This window comes from Acanthopagrus latus, chromosome 3 (genome assembly GCF_904848185.1).
Source record: "Acanthopagrus latus isolate v.2019 chromosome 3, fAcaLat1.1, whole genome shotgun sequence".
NCBI classification, from domain to species: domain Eukaryota; kingdom Metazoa; phylum Chordata; class Actinopteri; order Spariformes; family Sparidae; genus Acanthopagrus; species Acanthopagrus latus.
Window position 1 is genome coordinate 10,406,042 of NC_051041.1, and position 19,723 is coordinate 10,425,764.

The 19,723-nt window shown below is 42.1% G+C and overlaps 1 protein-coding gene across 6 annotated transcripts in view; it reads left to right on the forward strand.

Annotated features, from left to right (window-relative positions):
• trps1 (trichorhinophalangeal syndrome I) overlaps window positions 1-18,530 on the forward strand; it is a 123,772-nt gene extending 105,242 nt beyond the window's left edge. For all 6 annotated transcript variants that reach the window (XM_037093421.1, XM_037093427.1, XM_037093423.1 and 3 more), the window contains exons 10-11: window positions 7,113-7,235; window positions 12,506-18,530. In XM_037093421.1, coding sequence (XP_036949316.1) covers window positions 7,113-7,235; window positions 12,506-14,098 — 1,716 coding nt within the window. In that variant the 3' untranslated portion in view covers window positions 14,099-18,530. The remainder of the gene's footprint in view (window positions 1-7,112; window positions 7,236-12,505) is intronic.
• Window positions 18,531-19,723: the final 1,193 nt, after the last annotated feature.

The window sequence follows — 19,723 nt, forward strand, 5'->3', positions numbered from 1 at the left end:
CCGATTGAGGTATTCTACATGAGGCATTTTTTTGTTCTGATTAGGCGTTCATTCTGATAGTTATTTGAATATCAGGTTAACACAGCTATTGAGAATTAATTGGAAGGGCTCTGCATTAGCAGCACAGCAGGTTTGTTTTGCTACAGTATGTTATCATTATCCTCTTTTTCTAAAAATGTCTGACTCCTGAAGGGATAATTAGTCGTTTTGTTGCACCCCTTCACAGAGTTACTATAGGCAGGGGCTTTTTTGGGGGGGAGGAAGTTTGCTGCTATACTCGTTTTTCTCCGCCTCATTGCTAATGTCATCTGAGGAGATCATCAGCAGGAGATGTCACTTCTGTTGCAGGTCGCAGTCGGACTGTGCCCATTTTTCTGACTGGAAAACAGCCTGTCTCCGCTCAAAGTGGAAGAGAGGTTCAGTTCCCTAATCATGTTTTCTCCAAATATCACAGATTATCCCCCCCCGCTGAGTCAAACAGTCTTCAGCTGGACTTCTTGATTATTTAAGTGGCTGTGTACCATTTCTACCTCTGCATCTCAAGATTCTCCTAAACATTGTTTTTGATTAGTATAAGTGTTGTTTGTTGAGCTGCAATAATTACCCCATGAATTAAGTAGATGATCAGACAAAAATAAAAGGTCAGCAGTTTTGATAATTGATCAGTTGTTCAGTTGTTTTATTCAGTTTTCAAGCAGTGTTCTGGTTCTAGCTTCTTAAATGTATTTGGATAGATTTGCTGCTTGTCTTTGTTAAAATGGTTAAATTTGTGTTGGTTGGACAAAATAAAACATTTTTTTGACATTCTACAGACTAAATGATTAATCGATTAACTGTATGCATCGAAGTTGAAGAGAGCCGTTAGTTGTGGCCCCTAGTTGTTTGTTTTTTTGCTTTTCCTTGTTGGGTAAGAATAAACTAGCAGAATAAATTAATTAATTTAGAGTCAGTTCAGCTTAGATTCATTCAACTCAAACCCAATTATTCTATTAGGGAGAAGCTATTTAAATGCGCACAGTAGTCTGAGAGTAAACCACACAGATGGACCTCTGCAGCCACACGCACACACACAAGAGCACCTATAGGGAGGGTCTCTGTTAGATTGGTCCCAGATGCTTATATGCATGTGTGTGTGTCAGATTCATTTGGTGATTTTTTTCATCTGAAACTACCCCCAGTGCACAAGTCTATTTCTCCTCTTTTTTAACATCTGCATGTGTGTGTGCACATTAGAGATACAGAGAGAGAGAGCGAGCAAGGAACAGATCCAGTGTATAGGATATTGGACCTGGCAGTATGGAATTTAGTTAATTCCTTCAGCTAGTCTTCTAGCTTGATTAAATAATCGCTGATTTAATGCAAGTCAGTGCGTGTGTCAATTTAAGTGTGTAGGTGTGTAACCATGTGTCTATCTGTGTGTGTGATTGTGTGTGTGTGCAAAAAGCAGGTCTGATCTACTCCATAAGTGAATTAAATGTAATTTCATTTTGAAAGACTTTGTTTGGAAAGCCCTCTTTTTAAATTTATTTTAGACCGCAGGGCGCCTCAATCTATTTCTTAATCTCACATTCTCTCTCTCTCTCTCTCTCTCTCTCTCTCTCTCTCTCCCTCTCTCTCTCTCTCTCTCTCTCTCTCTCTCTCTCTCTCTCTCTCTCTCTCTCTCTCCACCATAAAATGAAAATCAGCATCTTTGGTTGCAAAATGAGATTTTTCACCATTAGATAATGTTTGTGTAAAGTGGTACAGATTCAAGCAAGCAATGGGACAGAATACCAGGAAATGTTGTCTTGCTCTGTAAGGGATGTTTTTATGGGCTGGGAGATAAGAATTGACTCAAATGTTGTTGTTTTTTTTTTAAAGAATGCACGTAAAGCATTTTGTAGCACAGCAGCTGATGTGGAGGCCACCCGTCTGCCTCGCCAGATTATTTCAAGTGAAGCTACACCACCAGAGTTTAAAGATGCCACCGCATATTGGTTGCAGATGGAAGCTGAAGTACATTTGAGGGACGCGATATTGCTCCAAAACCTAAACCAGTGAATGCTTATCTATTTCGGCCAGCTCTTCTATAAAGATCTGAAAGACCGAGCCGTGTAAACAGTTTGTATAACATCTGTAAATTTATGGCTTCAGGAGAATCTCAGAGTGGATTCAAAGCCACAGCTGAAGGGTTCAGCCACTGTGTGGTTACACCATATGTTTTGATGTTGAATAAAAATTGGAGTCACGAGAATGAAGTTATAATTTATTAGTGCATTTTATGAGCAGAGTCACAAAAAAAAAAGAAAAGTTACAGGGAAACAGCTCATAACTTTAAAGGAAAGCAATCACTTTAACCCATTTAATGGAAAGTTGGCTTTGCGGCCCAAACCCCATAAAAGTCCAAAAACAAAATTAAAATTGGAGTTTCGGAGTTGTTCAACAACACTGAAGGGGAGGAAAAACATGGAATATAAAATGTTGCCTGTTTTCCCCCCAAACAAGCAACAGTCAGGTCATGTCGCCTCTTTCATGCTTTCTTGCATTAAATCTACTGCCACGAGGGAAAACAGGCCCTCCATCAGAGCTGTTTGTGCATTAGAGCAGAGACTGACCATACTGATTGTGAAAGTTATTAAACCAATAAATGCCGTTTTATGTGCAGCCTGCCACTGAGTGGATTGTACTCTTTATTTCTGCCGGCCGTTTCACGAGCACTACGAGAGCGATAAAATCTGCAAACATTGTCTACATGGCCGGGGTATATTTTTGATGCAAGCTCGTTGTTTACACTGATGCCTTCACCAGGAGATTAAATTATCTAATGTCCTGTATCTCCTTATTTGAGCGCACGGGAATGAGAAAATTCCATGAGTGTCCTTTAATAATAGAGGTCAATGCTGGACACCTATCAGCTTTATTTGGATTAAGGCCTGGGAATAAAAGAAAAACTTAACTTTGTAAACAAACTAAAGTTTATTTGTTGGCGTGGCTTTGGCTTGATTAAGAGGAAGTTGATAAAAGCGTTAATTTCCTGACTAATGAACCCATCCATGTGTGTGTTTGTGCCCTCAGCATGCATGTGCTGCAAGTGTGTGTGTGCGCACGAGCTTGTCAGAGGGCGTTGTCGGTGGTGCTAATTGAACGGTATCATAGGCCGCAGATAAATAGATGCCATTAAGACCCTGCGCTCTAATTACCTGCAGCCCTCCTCCGCAGGCTGAGGTGAGTGGAAGAGGCCAGGTATCAGCAATCAATCAGATAAAACACGCGGTGGAGCACACGCATTCTGTGGACACGCATGAAAAACTCCCAACAAGCAAACAAGTTATAGAACTCTGTGTGTGTGTGTGTTTGCGTAAACGTCCACATTTCCACGCATGTCAAGCCAACCAGTAATTGAAAAGGAAGTGAGAGATCATGAGCCAAATTTCATGTGTGTGTGTGTGTGTGCGTGTGCGTGTATGCACACACGCATGTACATTTTGACAGGTGGTGGGGCTATGTTACGCACTTTCCTGTGCAATTGACACTTGAACCTTTCGGTCACACAATCGCACACTTGAGAACACACATGCACACACACACACACACACACACACACACACACACACACACACACACACACACACACTGCTCTGTCCTCGTAGCCAAAATACCCTCCACACACACACACACACACACACACACACACACACACACACACACACACACACTTCTTGGATTGCTGCCTCTCATCCAAATCTTGCATGCCTTCATTAGTTAGTGGAAGCAAATATTTTCAGGTGTGTGTGCGTGCGTGTGAATACGTGTGTGTGTGCGTGTGTGCGTGTGTTGCGATGAGGGGCAGCTGTGGGGCCATATGTGAGTGATTTGGGAGCTCGGAGGGAAACTGAATTCTGATGACAGATGCAGTGTTTGGCTTGCAATGCTAGACACACACACACACACACACACACACCCACACTTGCACACAAATGCACACAGACACAGGAAGCACACATCAATCAATCACCTGGCTCTGTCTCTCTACATGTGGTGACCGTATGGTGAGTGTGCAACATACACACAGAGGCAGGCACACACACACCGGCGCTGGCTCCGCGTACCGCAGAGAGGATTTGATCATGTAAGTGTTCTGCTGTCTTAATGCTGGACGGACGAAAACACATGTACCATAAAGACTCTAATATTAGCTCAGGTGTTTATGGCACACAGCAGTACGGGAAACGGGGACAGAGTTTTTTCCAGGACAAATAAACACGCCCGTGGTGTTCCTTTAAGTTAAATCTTTGAACAGTGTAAGTTTGATTTTCTAGCCTGATCCGGACGGTATGAATAATGTCATCGTAAATGTGTGTTTATGAGCTAGAATTTGCGGCAAGGAAACAAAAGAGCCATTAAACCACTTTTCATTGGCAGTAGGATTTGATGTTTAATCTTTGAACACTGTCTGGTGCAGGTGTTTATTCTCCTCCTGGCCAGCTGCTATTTTGATGGTCACATGGATCATTTTTCTCTTCTTTGAGGGGACCTAACGTCCTTGTATGTTTGCACAAAAGCAGCAAATGTACTCTGGATCCTTGCCATAAATGGTCAGTACGACTTTTAGTGTTATACTTCTCAAAAATCGCATGCAGTGCATCTCTCAGGGCCATACTGTATATGTGCTTGTCTGTTTGTGGTGTGTGTTGCCAGAGAAATGTTAAGTGGTTTTAATTGCGCTGTGATCCTTGCAATACAGTAGATTGCAAAAATAAACCGAGCGGCGCTGTGCCCACTGGGCTCTGCTGCTTTTAGCTGGCAGCACGAAACAGATGCTCAGTGGAAGTGCTGGTAGTGGCTCCATCTGTAGCTGTGAGACTACAGAAAGCTTGATTGAAGTGTAGCGCTCTTTTGTGAAAAGTTTAAATGTTTTAAACTTCCACCACTGGGTGCTCTGAGACCCCCCACCTCCCCCACTCCAAAAATAAAAAAAAATGCTAAGCTCTCTGCACTGTCATGAACATAAAACAACAAGGAGCCGGCGCTGAAAGGAGAAGGTCCCGGTGGACACGGAGTCCATGTTGGAGGGGGAGCGAGAAACAGATTGGGATGACGGAGAGAAAACAAGACAGAGAGGGAGAGCGGAAAGCCGGCAGACACACGCTGCGTGTTATGGATTTTAGCAAGCCATAGCTTTGGGCGTATACAGCATACAGACAATACTAGTACAACTAAACTGAGCTCATCAGTGAAATGTGATGGTGCTACTGTGCTATCAATCAAACTTTATTTGCACTGCACCTTTAATACACAGTATAAGACAGAATGAATGTCGACCTTAATAGAGTCAAACACATTTTTTGTCATCGTTCCCTGAGAAATCCATGAAATGTTGGAAAAAAGCCGTATGTCACAATATTAAAGCAACATTATGTGAGTGTTTGACTGTAAAATAACAGCCTCTATGTCGTTGAGATGGTCTTGTAATAAGGATGAATGGTGTCTCTGTCTCTTTCACTTGCACTCTGCGCTATGTAGCTTCAGTGAGAGGTCAGTTAGTCTGACAAATTGCTACAGACCTGGGATTTGAATTTACGGCAGTGGCGATGCGCTCAGAAACCGTAGGGGGCGACAAGTGAACTGAAATGAAAAGAACTCCTGGATCCGCTCCAAAAGCTAATGGGGTCTGTTCTGGGCCGAGACCAGTCCTCCGTGGAGTTTTTGTGAAAATCTGTTCATTAGTGTTTGTGTAATCCTGCTGACAATACAACAAACTAACTAACAAACAGACAAGGGTGAAAACATAATCTCCTTGGCGGGGGGGGAAAAATGATGACAGTGAATTTAAAAGGAATGATGATTTAAAAGTCAACAACAGACATAAAGCATGTCAAGATTAAATGAATGAAATGAAGCTCATAATGTCTATTAACCATTTTTAATCCGAAGCCAGGTTGAAGATTTCCACACCTCCAGCTGCTCTGAAATCCTCGGACGGACTGTCTCAGCTGCTCGGAGCATAAAAGCTAAAAGCTGCCTCACAAAAGGTTTTAGTGCTGTCCCTCTGTAAGAGCCAGAGGCAGAAGTGCACACAACACACAGGCCAATGAAGGAAGAAAAAAAAAAAAAAAAAACTAATTACATGCCAGATTTACTTATAGTCAAATCAGTAAACCTCAGCGGAAGAATGCTAAAACTACAGCGAGCACCAATCCACCAAAAAAAAAAAAAAAAACTTAAAGAAGAACGAATGAAGTCGCTGATAGACAGGCAGGTAGAGAGAGAGAAACACAGTCAGGCTGGAGAAAGATGAGGTATGCTGTCCTCTCAGGGTCATAAAGGTGGTGAATGGGGCCAGAGACTTAATGGGATGGAGAAACGTTGTGATTGGCTCATTACTGTGATGGAGCACGTTGCCACGGCAATTGGCCTTTTCACCCCCACACCCTTCCTTGCACACACTACTTTTCTATGCACCACTGCTCGATGAACTGCAGAGGTGTGTGTTTGTGTGTATGTGTGAGTGAGTGTGTGAGTACGAGGAAATGCACGCTAATACTGTAAAAGTCAAACACTTCCCTGTAAAGCACCTCCTGCCGTTCAGACAAACACTAAAACACTTTGTGGTACAAGGTGAAAGCATAACTCTCCTCTTTCCATATCCGTCGAGTAGCACTTGACAAAAAATTACCGCAGTGTCTCACGTCTCCCTCACAAGAGATCTCTCCCAGAGACACGTACTCGTGTGTTTAAAACACACACAATTTGTTCCGCTCAAGGAGATCATTTTCCTTTCGTTGAAGTGTATTTTTCTGTGTTTTTATTAACCTTGTTCAACTCAGAGAAAATCAGTGCAGAGGAGAACAATGTTCTCAATAGGATTTCCCATTAGGCGTGATAAATGAGAGCACATCATCTCTCTGCCTCCAAACCAATCTGTTTCCTCTCTCTCTCCCCTAACCTTACTGCCAAGTCACTGTTCTTGAGTGGTGTGAAAATGAAAACGGTATCAAATGTTAAGTCAACATTTTCCGTCTGTCCTTTTTCTCTCCATGACTTTGCATTTTTCCTCATCCTCCCAAAGATTCCTCACCGAGCCGGGTTTTTCACCTCCCTCCCTAATGTTTTCTGTTTTCCTCCGTCCACAGCGGCGCAGAGGCAGCGGCGTCTTCTGTGCCAACTGTCTGACCACCAAGACATCGCTGTGGAGGAAGAACGCTAACGGAGGCTACGTCTGCAACGCGTGTGGTTTATACCAAAAACTACATTCGGTAAGTCACACACGGACCCACAGCACACGGGACAGAACACTGACTTGTTGGTGATGAATAGAAACAGTTGGACCAGCATCGATCATACAACATAAACAAATCATCGAAAAACTTGTATAAGCAACCGAAAGTAAAAGTTTACTATTGTCCATTGCTGCAGCACCTTTATTCAGCCTGTTTTAACACTCCGTATAAGTCCCTGTCTCTTTAAGATAAAAAAAGATATGGAGAACTTAATAAACAATATGGGGCCTTTTAGTTTTTAGTTTCTGTATGTTTGTGATCCCAGTTATTCCAGTTTCCTCTCAAACTAATTAGAAAAAAAAGACAAGGAGGGAGCTTTAATTTTCAAAATTCACTTTAAAGGTAGTGAGGAAGGAAAGTGTAATGATAGCTACAAGAACAAAGTTAATTTCTTAGTGCTCCCCATCCACACATATGAGACCTACATGTGCCCACTCATAGAGGTTGTAGTGGATCAGGAACCCTGTACTTTAACTTATTTTATGACCGTGCTGTGTTTGAGTACATCAACAGGGCGGCCCTGGCCACTAATTACCATTCTCCTACGCGGCCGATTAGCATAGGACACTAATTAAATGCTGCATGCCGCGGTTGAAATTCTTGCATATATTCTGTGAATCCCGCTGTGAAAGTAATATTGTGGATAAAGTCTATTTGATTTGGTGGGTGCTGGGAGTCACAGACCATTTCAGCAGTCACAGCGAGCCAGTTCCATGGAGTGAGAAATATGATGGAATGAATCAACTTTACCATCTAAGCCCGGGGAAAGTCTATGGAAATCCCAAATTTAATTAGACCGCATGAATTACAGATGAGATAAAGAGGCCAGCCTGGAATTTAGTTGACTTCGGAATATTGAGCTTTCTCACCTCAGATATGTTTTTTTATGGAGCTTACACTAATTTCACACTTGAATATACCTATTTAACTGAAGGGTTTACAAATATTATCAGTGTGGAACGAGCCTTCAGGGCTTCAACGTATATATAAATAGAAGCTGAATTCATGTTCACATATTGGCTTTTTAAGCCCAGCTTGTAAAAGTGAACAAAAATGTCCCACTGTAATAAATCTTAGTTTTAATAAATGCACCGGGGGGTTGACCGTGTTACAACCCCGGAGCGCCGTGCTGCAATTATCAAATGGAGTTTTAAAGACCTTTTAGAGGATGACAAGCTACAGCAGTGTACTCCTTCCTGCCCCTGCAGTCGTCCTTGGTTCAACCTGTTCTCATCTGCCGCTCCAATCACGTCCCGGCCCCCCCTCCCCTCTTGACAATCCTCACGACAACCGTATTTTATATCCCATAATAAAAGTTTTATACGCTCTACACACATTATTAGAGAGGATAGCAGCTAGTAAAACACTTCAGAGTGAGAGAGGGTGAGCGAGTGAAGAGTTATGAATAAAGAGGTGGAAAAAGGTGGACATAAAGGGGAGGGAGGAGGGAAAACAAAGAGAGGAGAAGGGGAAGCAGGTAAAGAGGGGAGGGGGAGGGAGTGTGAAGAGTTGGAGATGGAGAGATTAGCGGAGGTGTCCAAGAAGAGGTAGAAAGAGGTGGAAGGACGGATAGATGGAGAGAGAACTGTGTCTACCAGCAGCTACTCAGCCCAGGACCATGAAGGTGTACAACATTACAGATATCTGTGAGTGTAGCTGGGTGTCCTCCGCAGGGTAGGAGACAGAGAAATGCTGTAAATGTTCAGCATCTCACTTTTGATGTACATATAGAAATAGTTCGATTAACCACAAAGTACACAGTGTAAGTTAAATTTGAAATATAAGTTGCTGATTTATGTGTGAAGTTAGAAAAAAATCAGTTTGATTCGAAGGGCTAGTGATCTCCTTTCTATTCAGAAACACTTCAAGTAGTAGTACAGTAGTACACCATGACCAAGATACTTGAATACAAACTGGTAAGGTAAAGATGAAGAGGACATTTAGAGGCAGACAAGGAGGAAGACTCTGAGGTGAAGGCAAAGCCACTGGCATGTATTATAAAGATCTACGCCACTTCTTCTAACTGTACGAAAATAATATCATGGATACAAGTCTGCACAGTATCCAGGGTTCCGCAGCAATCATGATGAGTCACATCCCTTTTATAGCATCATTTAAGTCATTATAACTGTACTTAAAAGAAAAAAGAATCTGCACACTGCCATTCTGGCAAGATCAACAATGTTGGCATGGATGAGCGATAGCGTGAACATGAGCAAGGATAGCGAGAGATTTCATCCAAAACATGAAGTCTTCTTGGGTATTGAGGAGTTTACCGAGCAAAATGTAACCTGAACAGTACATTTACATTTCCATTTACATTTCCCTACGATCTTATCAGTCATATAAGCCAAGCTTGGAGGACGACACATTACTACTAGATTCTGCTATAGTCGTATGTCATTGTTCCATATTAGCAGCAGCTTGAATGTTTAATCTTTGAGGCCAGAATTGAGCTATTTGTCAAACTCAACAATTGTCAGGAAAGGACAGATTTTAAAATATATTGTAGTGGGACTTAAATGATACGTCTGTGTGACAAGGCCAACCTAAAATGGCAGAAATTATCTTTGGACAAATTCTATTTGATGTATATTTTTGTTTTGTGCCATGACCCATCTGCTAACGTGAAGGAGGTGGGTTTTAGGAGCTATGCTGCCGCCAGCCACCAGGGAGCAATTTAAATGTTTTGGCTTCACTATGAATAGCCGTCATGACGTCCATCTTTATACATGCCGATGAGCGAGACATGGCAAACTTCTCTCCAATGTAGCGACAAAGAGCAACAAAAAAAAAACGGACAATGAGAGAAAATGTGTAGGGCAGAATGCGTGTCACACACTTGGGCACACTCCTAAATCAGTGTTTTTTTTAGTATTCATACATACTGTTTTGAGTTTGCTTTGTTTTATGACCTTGCCAGAGTGAATGGATAAAAATCCCACCCAGAATGAATATGCAGTGTGAAGTTGGCCGTCTCCACCATGGAGGTCACTGTTTCTTCAGTGCTTCCCTTTTCTTTCCTCCTCCTGTATTAACTCCCGTCTCTCCCTGCCTCCTTTTTTCTCTTCCTATTCGTTTCATGTCCCCTCCCTCGACCTCCTCCTCCTCCTCCACCCACCATATACAGTATTACTTTTCCCCTGCTCTCATTTATCTCCTTCATTCCCGTCTCCCATGCAGTCTCGTCTTTTACCGTTTCTTCTCTCATTCTCCTCGCTCCTCTTTAGCCTGTTGGAAAACACAAAAAACCTCGACAGTGACTGATAGACCCCACCCAGGGGATGACAGTGTCTTTGCCCATGTCACACGCACTGACACGCATGCATAAGCTTTTCTACACAGACCTGGAGAGACATACATTCTCAGTCACAGACACAGGGCTATCCACATACAGTACACACACACACAGGGATGATTCATTTTAAGGGGATCACATTGAGAAAGCGTCAGAGGGTTATTGCTTTTTTCCCCCTTTAAATAGAAGCCTTTCTAACTGCCTTTCATCCACTTAAACACCTCATTCATTCATCCATGTTGCTCTATCGCCATTTCTCACTGTCTCTCTCCTCTCTGTGCATCTTTTTCTGATTGGTTTTTATCTGCCATGATGCATGTCAAGAGCCCTGCAGCACTTACACAGAGGCACAGCGGGGAGTTTCTAGAGACATACAGGAGGCACATGAATGTACATAATAATAAGGCTCTTCCCTCAGTATTTCAGGGCACAGAACATCTAATAGATTAAACCTGTATCTCAGTGTAAATTTGAATAAACGGAAATGGTGTTAATGATGCTCGAAAAGCTCTTCACTTTTTCCCCAGTCGAATTGGACTTTGTTGTCAGTTAACGCCGCGTGGAGATCACTACTCATAATATGTATTTAGACAGGAGGCCTCAATGAAGCCCGTTCTTCAATGGGGAAAAGGACAGCGAGTCATTACTTCTGAGCTGCAGTGTAAACACATTAAAAGACGCTTTGAACCGTTCGGCTTATTTTACCTCCAGGAAAGAAAATATTTTGCCTATTCGTCTGGAAATGTTTTTGACTGTTTTGGATTTTTTGGCATGTATTTAGGAAGGGAGCATCCAAAAAGTTTCATCAGTCATTATTCCAGTGGGAAATGAAATTGGTTCAGAGATTTTCAGAGATTGTCGATGTTACTGGGCAGCGTTTATTCTGTGTAATTCTGCTCATCTTTAGCCATTTTCAACCCAAACACTGAGTTCCTGCGATAAGTTGTACTGAGGTATAAATGTTTGTCTTGGGTTTTTTTTTGTTTTTTTATTGTTTTGTGTTATCGTTTGGTGGTCATACTTTTATTGGTACCCGATAGACTTGCACAATAGGTAAAACACTGACGTGGAAGTATGTTCACATGTTAGTGAGGGGTCTGTCAATGAAGTTAAGGTTGAGCCCTCTAAACAAACTCCATTTACATCAGATGTAAGTGCTCCCCCTTGTGGTAAGGGCAAAAACCGCAGTCTTAGGAGGGCTGGATATTTGCATGTCAGTTAATTATTCACAAGTTAAGCCTGTATGAGTTTTGATCTACTATTGGAAGGTAACTGAAAAAAAAGTTTCTTTTTTATGTTAAATATAACAAAGTCATACTTAACATATATCGATTTTTACTGTCCTTCCTGTTAGAAAGAGTAGCAGTTTTAGATCTTCTGTCAGCTATAGTGCAACTTCCTTAGCATAATATTTCACCCAGTATGGGTAATGCTAATAAAATGGTTAATTGGTTCTAAGCTCCAAATATGGTCCAAATGAATACTTCACATTGACTGAACTACCAATGATCATCATTTAAGGGTTCACTATGAGGCTTTTTTACAGCCCTATACCCCAAAAAAAGGGACAGGACTCTTTATACATGGGATAGAAGTTTAGAGGTGCTAACATGAGCTTTAGATTAGGCCTACTTTTAAAGCCATTTGTTTGCATTTGGATTTGTTAACAGTGAAGGACTATATACCAGCACGGTGCTAACACAACAAATGGTATATGGTTGTTTTCTCTAATGAGGGCAAGCTGAAAAAGTTACACACTGCTCCTTTAGTCAGTCCTGCCTTGTATGCCTATGTATGCTTTACATAAATCAAGTGCGATGAGGAACTTTAATCATTCATGGTAAAATCCACATCGCTGGTGTTTAAACAGAATAATGAATTATCACTAAGTCTATTATTAAAATATTTTAACCCATTTCTCTCTTTCATTCTTCTTTGTCTCCCATAGACACCCAGACCTCTCAACATCATAAAGCAGAACAACGGCGAGCAAATAATCCGGCGGCGAACCCGGAAACGCCTCAACCCCGATTCGCTGTCGTCTGAGACCCCTGCCCCCAAGCAACAGCGCATCACCAACGAGGAGCGTATGAACGGCGAGGAGTCCGACCGAAGCTGCGCTTCGATCAAAAGCCAGCAGCCCTCCCCTCGCTCGCGCTCGCCCAGGTCCACTCAAGCCTTCCTCGCCAATCAAACGTTGGAGATCCACCGACGCATGCCACCTCTGCTCCTGCCTTCGCACCCGCCTTCATCGTTGGTAGCCGAGGCCAACGGGGGAATCGTTGAGGGAGGGATAATATCGAAAGTAGAGGGAGGTAAAGGAGGAGGGGGATCGGAAAGAGGAAGTCCGATTGAGAAGTACATGCGTCCGTCCAAACCATCGAGTTATTCGCCCCCTGGTTCGCCCATTGAAAAGTATCAGTATCCCCTTTTCTCCTTACCTCTCCCACTAACCCTCTCGCCCGATTTGACCCCTGAGTCAGACTGGCTACGATTCTGGACCAAGTATAAGATGGCGGCAGCCTCTGGGGTTCCTGGTAGCATCAGTAATCTAAGCAGCCCCGGTGGCCTCGGAAATAACGCTCATTATCTCAGTGCAATGGTGACTCCAGTGCAGCATCATCAGCAAAGCTACACGGTGCCTTACTGTGCCTCTCCGTACTCTCCTCTCCCCCCTCCTCCAGCTCCTCCCCACTATCCTCCACCTCCTCATCATTCCCAGACCTCCTCCTCTTCATCGCTAGAGAACGAAGCGCCTTTGGATCTTGCAATAAGACAAAGAGATACAAGCGCCGCAAATGCGCACATGTCGACAAATGGCGCAGAGAGGAGAAGGCAGGAGTCGCCTCTGGCTGAGAGGTTGAGAGAGAGCTGGAAAGGGGAGAAAGAGGAGGAGGACAGAACAGACGAAGGAGGGAACCAAAGGGAGGAGATGGGAAAGGAAGAGAAGCATCATGTGGCAAAAAGTCAGTCAAGTGTCCCATCAAGTCGCGCCATGGTCGAAGCGTCCACGCAGGACGACCTGAGCAACCGCTGCATCCACTGTGGGATCTACTTCCTAGACGAGGTCATGTATGCCCTGCACATGAGTTGCCACGGTGACCAGGGACCATACCAGTGCAGTTTTTGCCTTCACGTGTGTGTGGACCGCTACGATTTCACCACACACATACAGAGGGGCTTACACAGGTACACAGACAAAACGTCACAAAACAGGGCCCACATGCAAGACGGCATCCTTCAGAACGCCACAGTGATGTCAGAGGAAAAATATGACGGAGATCGCAGCGAGGTCACAGACAAAAGCAGTGATGTCATAGGAGCGTGTCATGACGACCGTGCAAAAGAAATCACAGGCAGTGACGCCACTGACAATGAAACAGAGGTTGAAAAGGAGGTCGGAAGCGAGGTTCACGACGTATCCGGCCAGGAATTGGAAGACAAGATGGCTTCAGATGGTAGCAGTGACATCACACAAGCCACAGAGGTCACAGCTGTTGCTGAATCTAAAAACATAGACGAGGACACGGAGAGTAATTAATCGGCTGCGTTTGACTCATGCAAACCTTGAAGAACGTGTTTTATTGGATGAATAAGCTGTAAATGTCTCCACGTTCCTGGAGGCGAGCTCATGTCAAAATGGGCCTATGCCGGGCGCTAAATGGAACACATCCTCATGCTGGAAGCACTCGGCTGTCAAAATGGTCAAAAATCATTGTAGGATCCCGCTGAACTGCTGCAGGGACAGTTTGGAGAAAATAGCCCGACTCCTGTGTTGAGTGACAGTCACTTGACAGCTCTGTGGCAACTATTCAACAGCACAGTCCGGGCATGCAGCTGAAATCACCTTTTAATAAACAGCCACTTCATGTGCTTTCCAAATAAGAGGATTGGAAGCTCCAATGAAAGTTGGACTGGTCTCATTGAGAATGAGTTTGAGGAGCTCAGCACTTGCACAGCCACCATACAGCAGAGCAAAAAAAAAAAAGACTAAATGAATTAAAAATGCTCGAAGTAAAACACTTTAAGTGAACTGAGCTGGTTGGTTATGCACCGAGCTGAACTGAACCCCCGAGCTGGTCCAAACTGGTCTGATGCATCATTCAGACTGTTTCATGTTGGTACAACCAGATCTGATCTGGTCCCAGAGCATGTGTTTTTGACTGTTTCAATGGATGCAAAACCAAAACTTTTTTTTTTTTTTTTTTGACTCTTCGGAAACTGGTCAGTGTTAAACCAGTTTGTTCCAGTTCTGCTGGTGTAGCCTTGGTACAAAAAGGATCAGCCGGTTTCTTTCACACGTGCCCTGTTGTCTCTGAAACTGATGGTGCAAAAAAAAATAAAAAATCATCACCGCTGCAAAAGTGGCCCACAATGGGAGACCGGTCGGGTTTGATTTGACTTTCTGAACTGCTAAAAAACCAGTCTCGACTGGTTCCACCGGAGAGATTCCGGACCGAAGTGTTCTCTTCATCCATACGGATCGAACCAAGTGACATTATTTTCTACCTTCCTCCGTGCCATGATACTAGCTACGTGCCTGGCTGCCTGCCTAATAGAACAACCATCTATTAACCTGCTTAACATTTATATTAATAATAATAATGGTAATAATGATTATGATGATGTTATAGTACAAAACATGCAATTTGCTACACTTTCCTATATATAATATGTTATTTTGTAAAGACAAATAATGCTTTTTTTTGCAGGAAATGGTACTATAAAAATTAGTCTATTTGAGTTTTGTTTGTTTCTTTTCGAGCTATTTGTCGTTTGTGTTCTTATGGAGACTTGTTACATTGATAACAGCCGTCTAACAGAAATGGTACAGCAAAACGAAGGGTGGGGGGGGGGGGGGTTGTGTGTGTGCGTGCATTTGTGTTATTGCGTTAATGTCTGTAAGGAGCAGAGGATGTGTCCGTCCCCAAAACGATGGTGTAAAAATAATGAAGGCTTGCGCTCGGTATTTCAGTCCTCAGGGGTCACACATGTTGCACACCAACCCGCCTGTTTCACAGCATGTGACGCATCGTTTTTTACATGTCAAGGGTCTATTGGTTTTAGCACGTTACATGCGTTTCTCATACGTGTATGTTCGTATGTGCTGAAAGGTCGAAACGGTCTGAGTATGTAACTTTTGTTTTTGTTTCCTTTTATGTATTTCACATGTTGTTTAGGTTACATGGTTTTATAGAGAGACTTAGGAACATTGGGAGGTAAACCCTGATCTTCATCATACGGAACAATTATTTTGGTTAACTGTATGAACCTTTGCTCTGTTAGTCTGCGGAGTTTTCTTGCCTACAGTGTTTTTATTCAGCCTCAGTCTCATACTTCTGAGAGTTTGGTAGATTACCTCTATGTAGCACGTTAGCATCGTATACAAATCTGCAAAAGTAAGTTGCCTTTTCCGTGGAGAGGAACTGTTACATGTTCGACCCAGTTAATTCTGAAAAAAAAAAAAAAAAAAAAAAAAAAACACGAGATGAGAGCACACAGTTAGGTTTTATCATCCCGTGACGTGGAGTGATTGTGTTGCTTTCATCTACAACCAATTCTGCCATTCTTTGCCCGATTTTGGGATCATAAATCAGCCTTTTAAACACACTTAAAGACCCACCTGACACCACAACCTAGACTCTCTTTAAACCAAACGTTTAACAGCTCTCATTGGTGATTTTTCGTCACAGCGGCCGGGTCCTTTTGTTCCCCCTGCTCTTCAGAACGGAGGAACGCGGTGGCCATCTTGTTTATTTTTATAAAGAGAGAATCACTTCTCCAGCCTTGCTGCCTTAGTTGCTAGAAAACAAAATAAAAAAAAAGAAACAAATCACAGAGTTACTCCTTTGAAGGAAATAATAATAGGCTGCAAGAAAATAAAAGACAAGAAAGAAAGAAAAGAATAAGAGAAAGATATTTTTCTATGCTTATCCAAAAAACGTGAATGAAAAAGTATTCCGCCTAGTGCCTGGTTACTTGTACAGTTTTTTTCTAAAAGGTGTGTTTATCTGTGTCAAAACGTTGCGTAAGTTATGAGTCAGGCAGAAGTTGGGCAAAACAGACTTCTGTATTAATTCCAATGCACCGAGTCATCAGAGTCATCTGTTCTGATACTGGATTTCAGCCCTGCTGTCTGTCAGATACTTGTTCACATGTTTCAGCCCGTGAGACAGTTTTGAAAAATGAAATCGGCTGCCTTTTATTTTTGCATGTATGTGCACGACCTCAACTCACAGCATAACTTTGTATGAAGGAGACTCATACCAAGAAGATGTTTCTTGACTGTGTATTTGGTTTATTTGGAGAGGGAAGCTGGATTAGGGCTCATATCATGATAGAGGTGTTATTGTTCCGAAGAGGAGTCTATCATTAGTATGTCTGAGGTTAAAAGGGCACTGTGTGGATTCGGAGAAGAAAATTCAATCTTTTTTCCATAACTGAATAAACAAGCTGTTCTCAGAGTAAATTCCCAAGAAACTCTGTTTGAAGCTAGAAAGTTGGCAGGGTTCACCAAAATATCAACAATATATTTAGTTTATTCAGTCATAAAAACAAAGAGATTGTTTATTTGGTTTGCTAAAGCGTAAAAATGTCTCTTTGAAACGTCTTCCCCAAAACTCCATAGTGCTCCTTTAAGTGTCGATGGTTGGTGGCATCAAAAGGTCAAATTCCTTTTTAAAAAAAAAAAAAAATCTTGTGAAGGCGAGATTTCTTCCTTGCATAAAGGTCAAGGCAGCAAACAGAACAAACTATACAATCATACAAGCTCCACACCCTATTTAGCACTCATACGTATTGAAATGAACTTTTCGCCAGAGCGCCAACGTGTTGCCGAGCGCTGGCGTCAGGTGAACACCTCGAGCATTCGTGTCAGATGTGAAAGAATGACCTTGCGTACTCCGTGTGTTCGGGCACACAGATTTCCCAGTCTTTTGAAAAAACATTGAATGTGACATGCCGAAGCCAGCTGGAACCTTTGTTGCGGTTCCGTTGGAATGTTGAAGGCATGTTGCGTCCATGTTATATAACAGCTGAATTAATCTGCCACCTGCACGTCACCGAAGCACTCAACATGTCAGATTCAAACACTAAGGAACCTTTGAAGGCGTCAGCGCGGCGTACTCGCTCTGGAATTGGAAGTCTCGCAGTTTAATGCGAGGAAATCAGTCAAACTATTTTATGACCTCTGCAGAGCTTTAACAACTTCACCACGTACGGCCCCTTCGATCACATCTTTCACGTGAAGGCTAATTAACTGCGTTAATAACACGGTGAACAGGTTCCATCATGCTGTAAAAAGGACTGGTGACGACAGTTGTCTTTTATTCTAGGAAATCTGTAAAGTTTTTAAATGTACCTTTTTTTTCTTTTCTTTTTTTTTAAGTTATGGGCATCTCTCAAGGGGCTGCTAGCTTAATAAAAAAAACTGTTTACATTTGCAAATGTAGCAAATTAAAAAAAAAAAGCAGAGGATGAACTTTTGACAGAAAAAGGAGGGACAGAGGGACAGCTGCTGAGATGGAGAGACGGGTGCCTTCGAAGAATATATATATGTGGAGGAAATACGAATAGAGAGACATCGGCGCTAGCTTCTGTCATTTCCCCGTCTTCAATATGTTAATGACATGTTGTCTAATTTGACGCACCACCTCTCCATCTCTCTGTTTTTATCTCTCCCCCTGCTACTTCTCACCTCTGTCTCTTCTTTTTTTCCCTCCACTTTCCTGCGCCCCTTCTTTTGATAAAGGCTGATAGAGCAGTGGAGGGGGTTTTAGATGAGAGGTCGACACAGAGCTGACAGAAAAACCGATTACGTGCAAAAGAATCAAAGGAGAGGTAGAAGCAATGTGGATTTACTCAGATTTAGGTTTACTCATTTTTGCCAGTGGGAATCGCATCCTTTGGTAAAGACTTTCATGCTAGGAAACAGTAGGACAAAAAGGGATTCAATTAGTTGTATTATTTTTTTTGTTGCCTTTTTTCTCTTTGGTTAAATCTGGCGTACATCTCAACGGGATGAGGACCTCTCAATGAGCTGGAGACAAATTGTGACATTTCAGCGTGAAAGCAGAAAGAACACAGCCTTGATCATTTAATAAAGAAAAAAAAACTTAGCTCATGCACATTTTTCTTAATGCAAGTGCTCTGCAGAACCACTTCCTATCCAAACATTTATCAGCTTATCATTGGCTCCAAGGAGTCACTTAAGGATGCTGCATATCTAAAACATACATAGATATCACGATTGACAGGAATGTTTTGGGAGAGCGGCCACTTAGGGCTAAAAAAAAAAAAAAAAAAAGGCAATTTTTGGTAAGAAATGAGGTTCTGCAGGACACACGTGACTTGATCTTGTTTTTACTTCAATAATGAGTGTATGTTTTTAGATTTGATGGCATTTCACATCAGCGTTTACATTGGGGGAGCCTTAACAAGTGTTTTTTTTTTTTTTTTTGTCTTGTGTCTTGAATGTGTTAGAAAAGTTATGCTGTTGCTTGCACTCCATTTATTATGTTCTTATTGCCAAGGAAGGGACAACACACACAAAGACACACACGGGCGACGGTACGGATTGAGTGTACATTATGGGATGTACAGTGTTAACCATGGGAGAGAAGGGAGCTAAAGGCCAGTTGAATTATGGTCGGATATACACACTCACACACACACATGCATGCAGACACACACATCAACTATGTACATTTAACCAATATATTTTTAGTAGAATTTTGTCTCTATTCAGTTGAATGGCTTTTATAGAAGAAAAAGGATTTTTTTTTTTTTAGGTTTTTTTTTTTTTCTTTCTCATGTTGTATTTTATTCTGCTACCTTTTCTGTACGTTATTTTGTTTTTAGGTTTTATTTCATGCAAAAGTGATATTTCAACAACAATATTTTGACAGCCAAGAAAAAGTTTGTTACACAGCTAAACTTGAAGAATAATGTTGATGATGATGATGATGATGATGACGATGATAATAATTAATAAAAGTAATAACAAACATACCGAAAATGGACTGTTGGTGTTTGATTGATTGGTGACAAGTTACTTGTCGATAAATCACAAAATAAATGTTATTGTAATCTTTTAGGGTTAAAGGGGCACTGAGAATTTAAAGCTGCAGTCTAACAATTATTTTGTTATATTTGCTAACATTGTCAT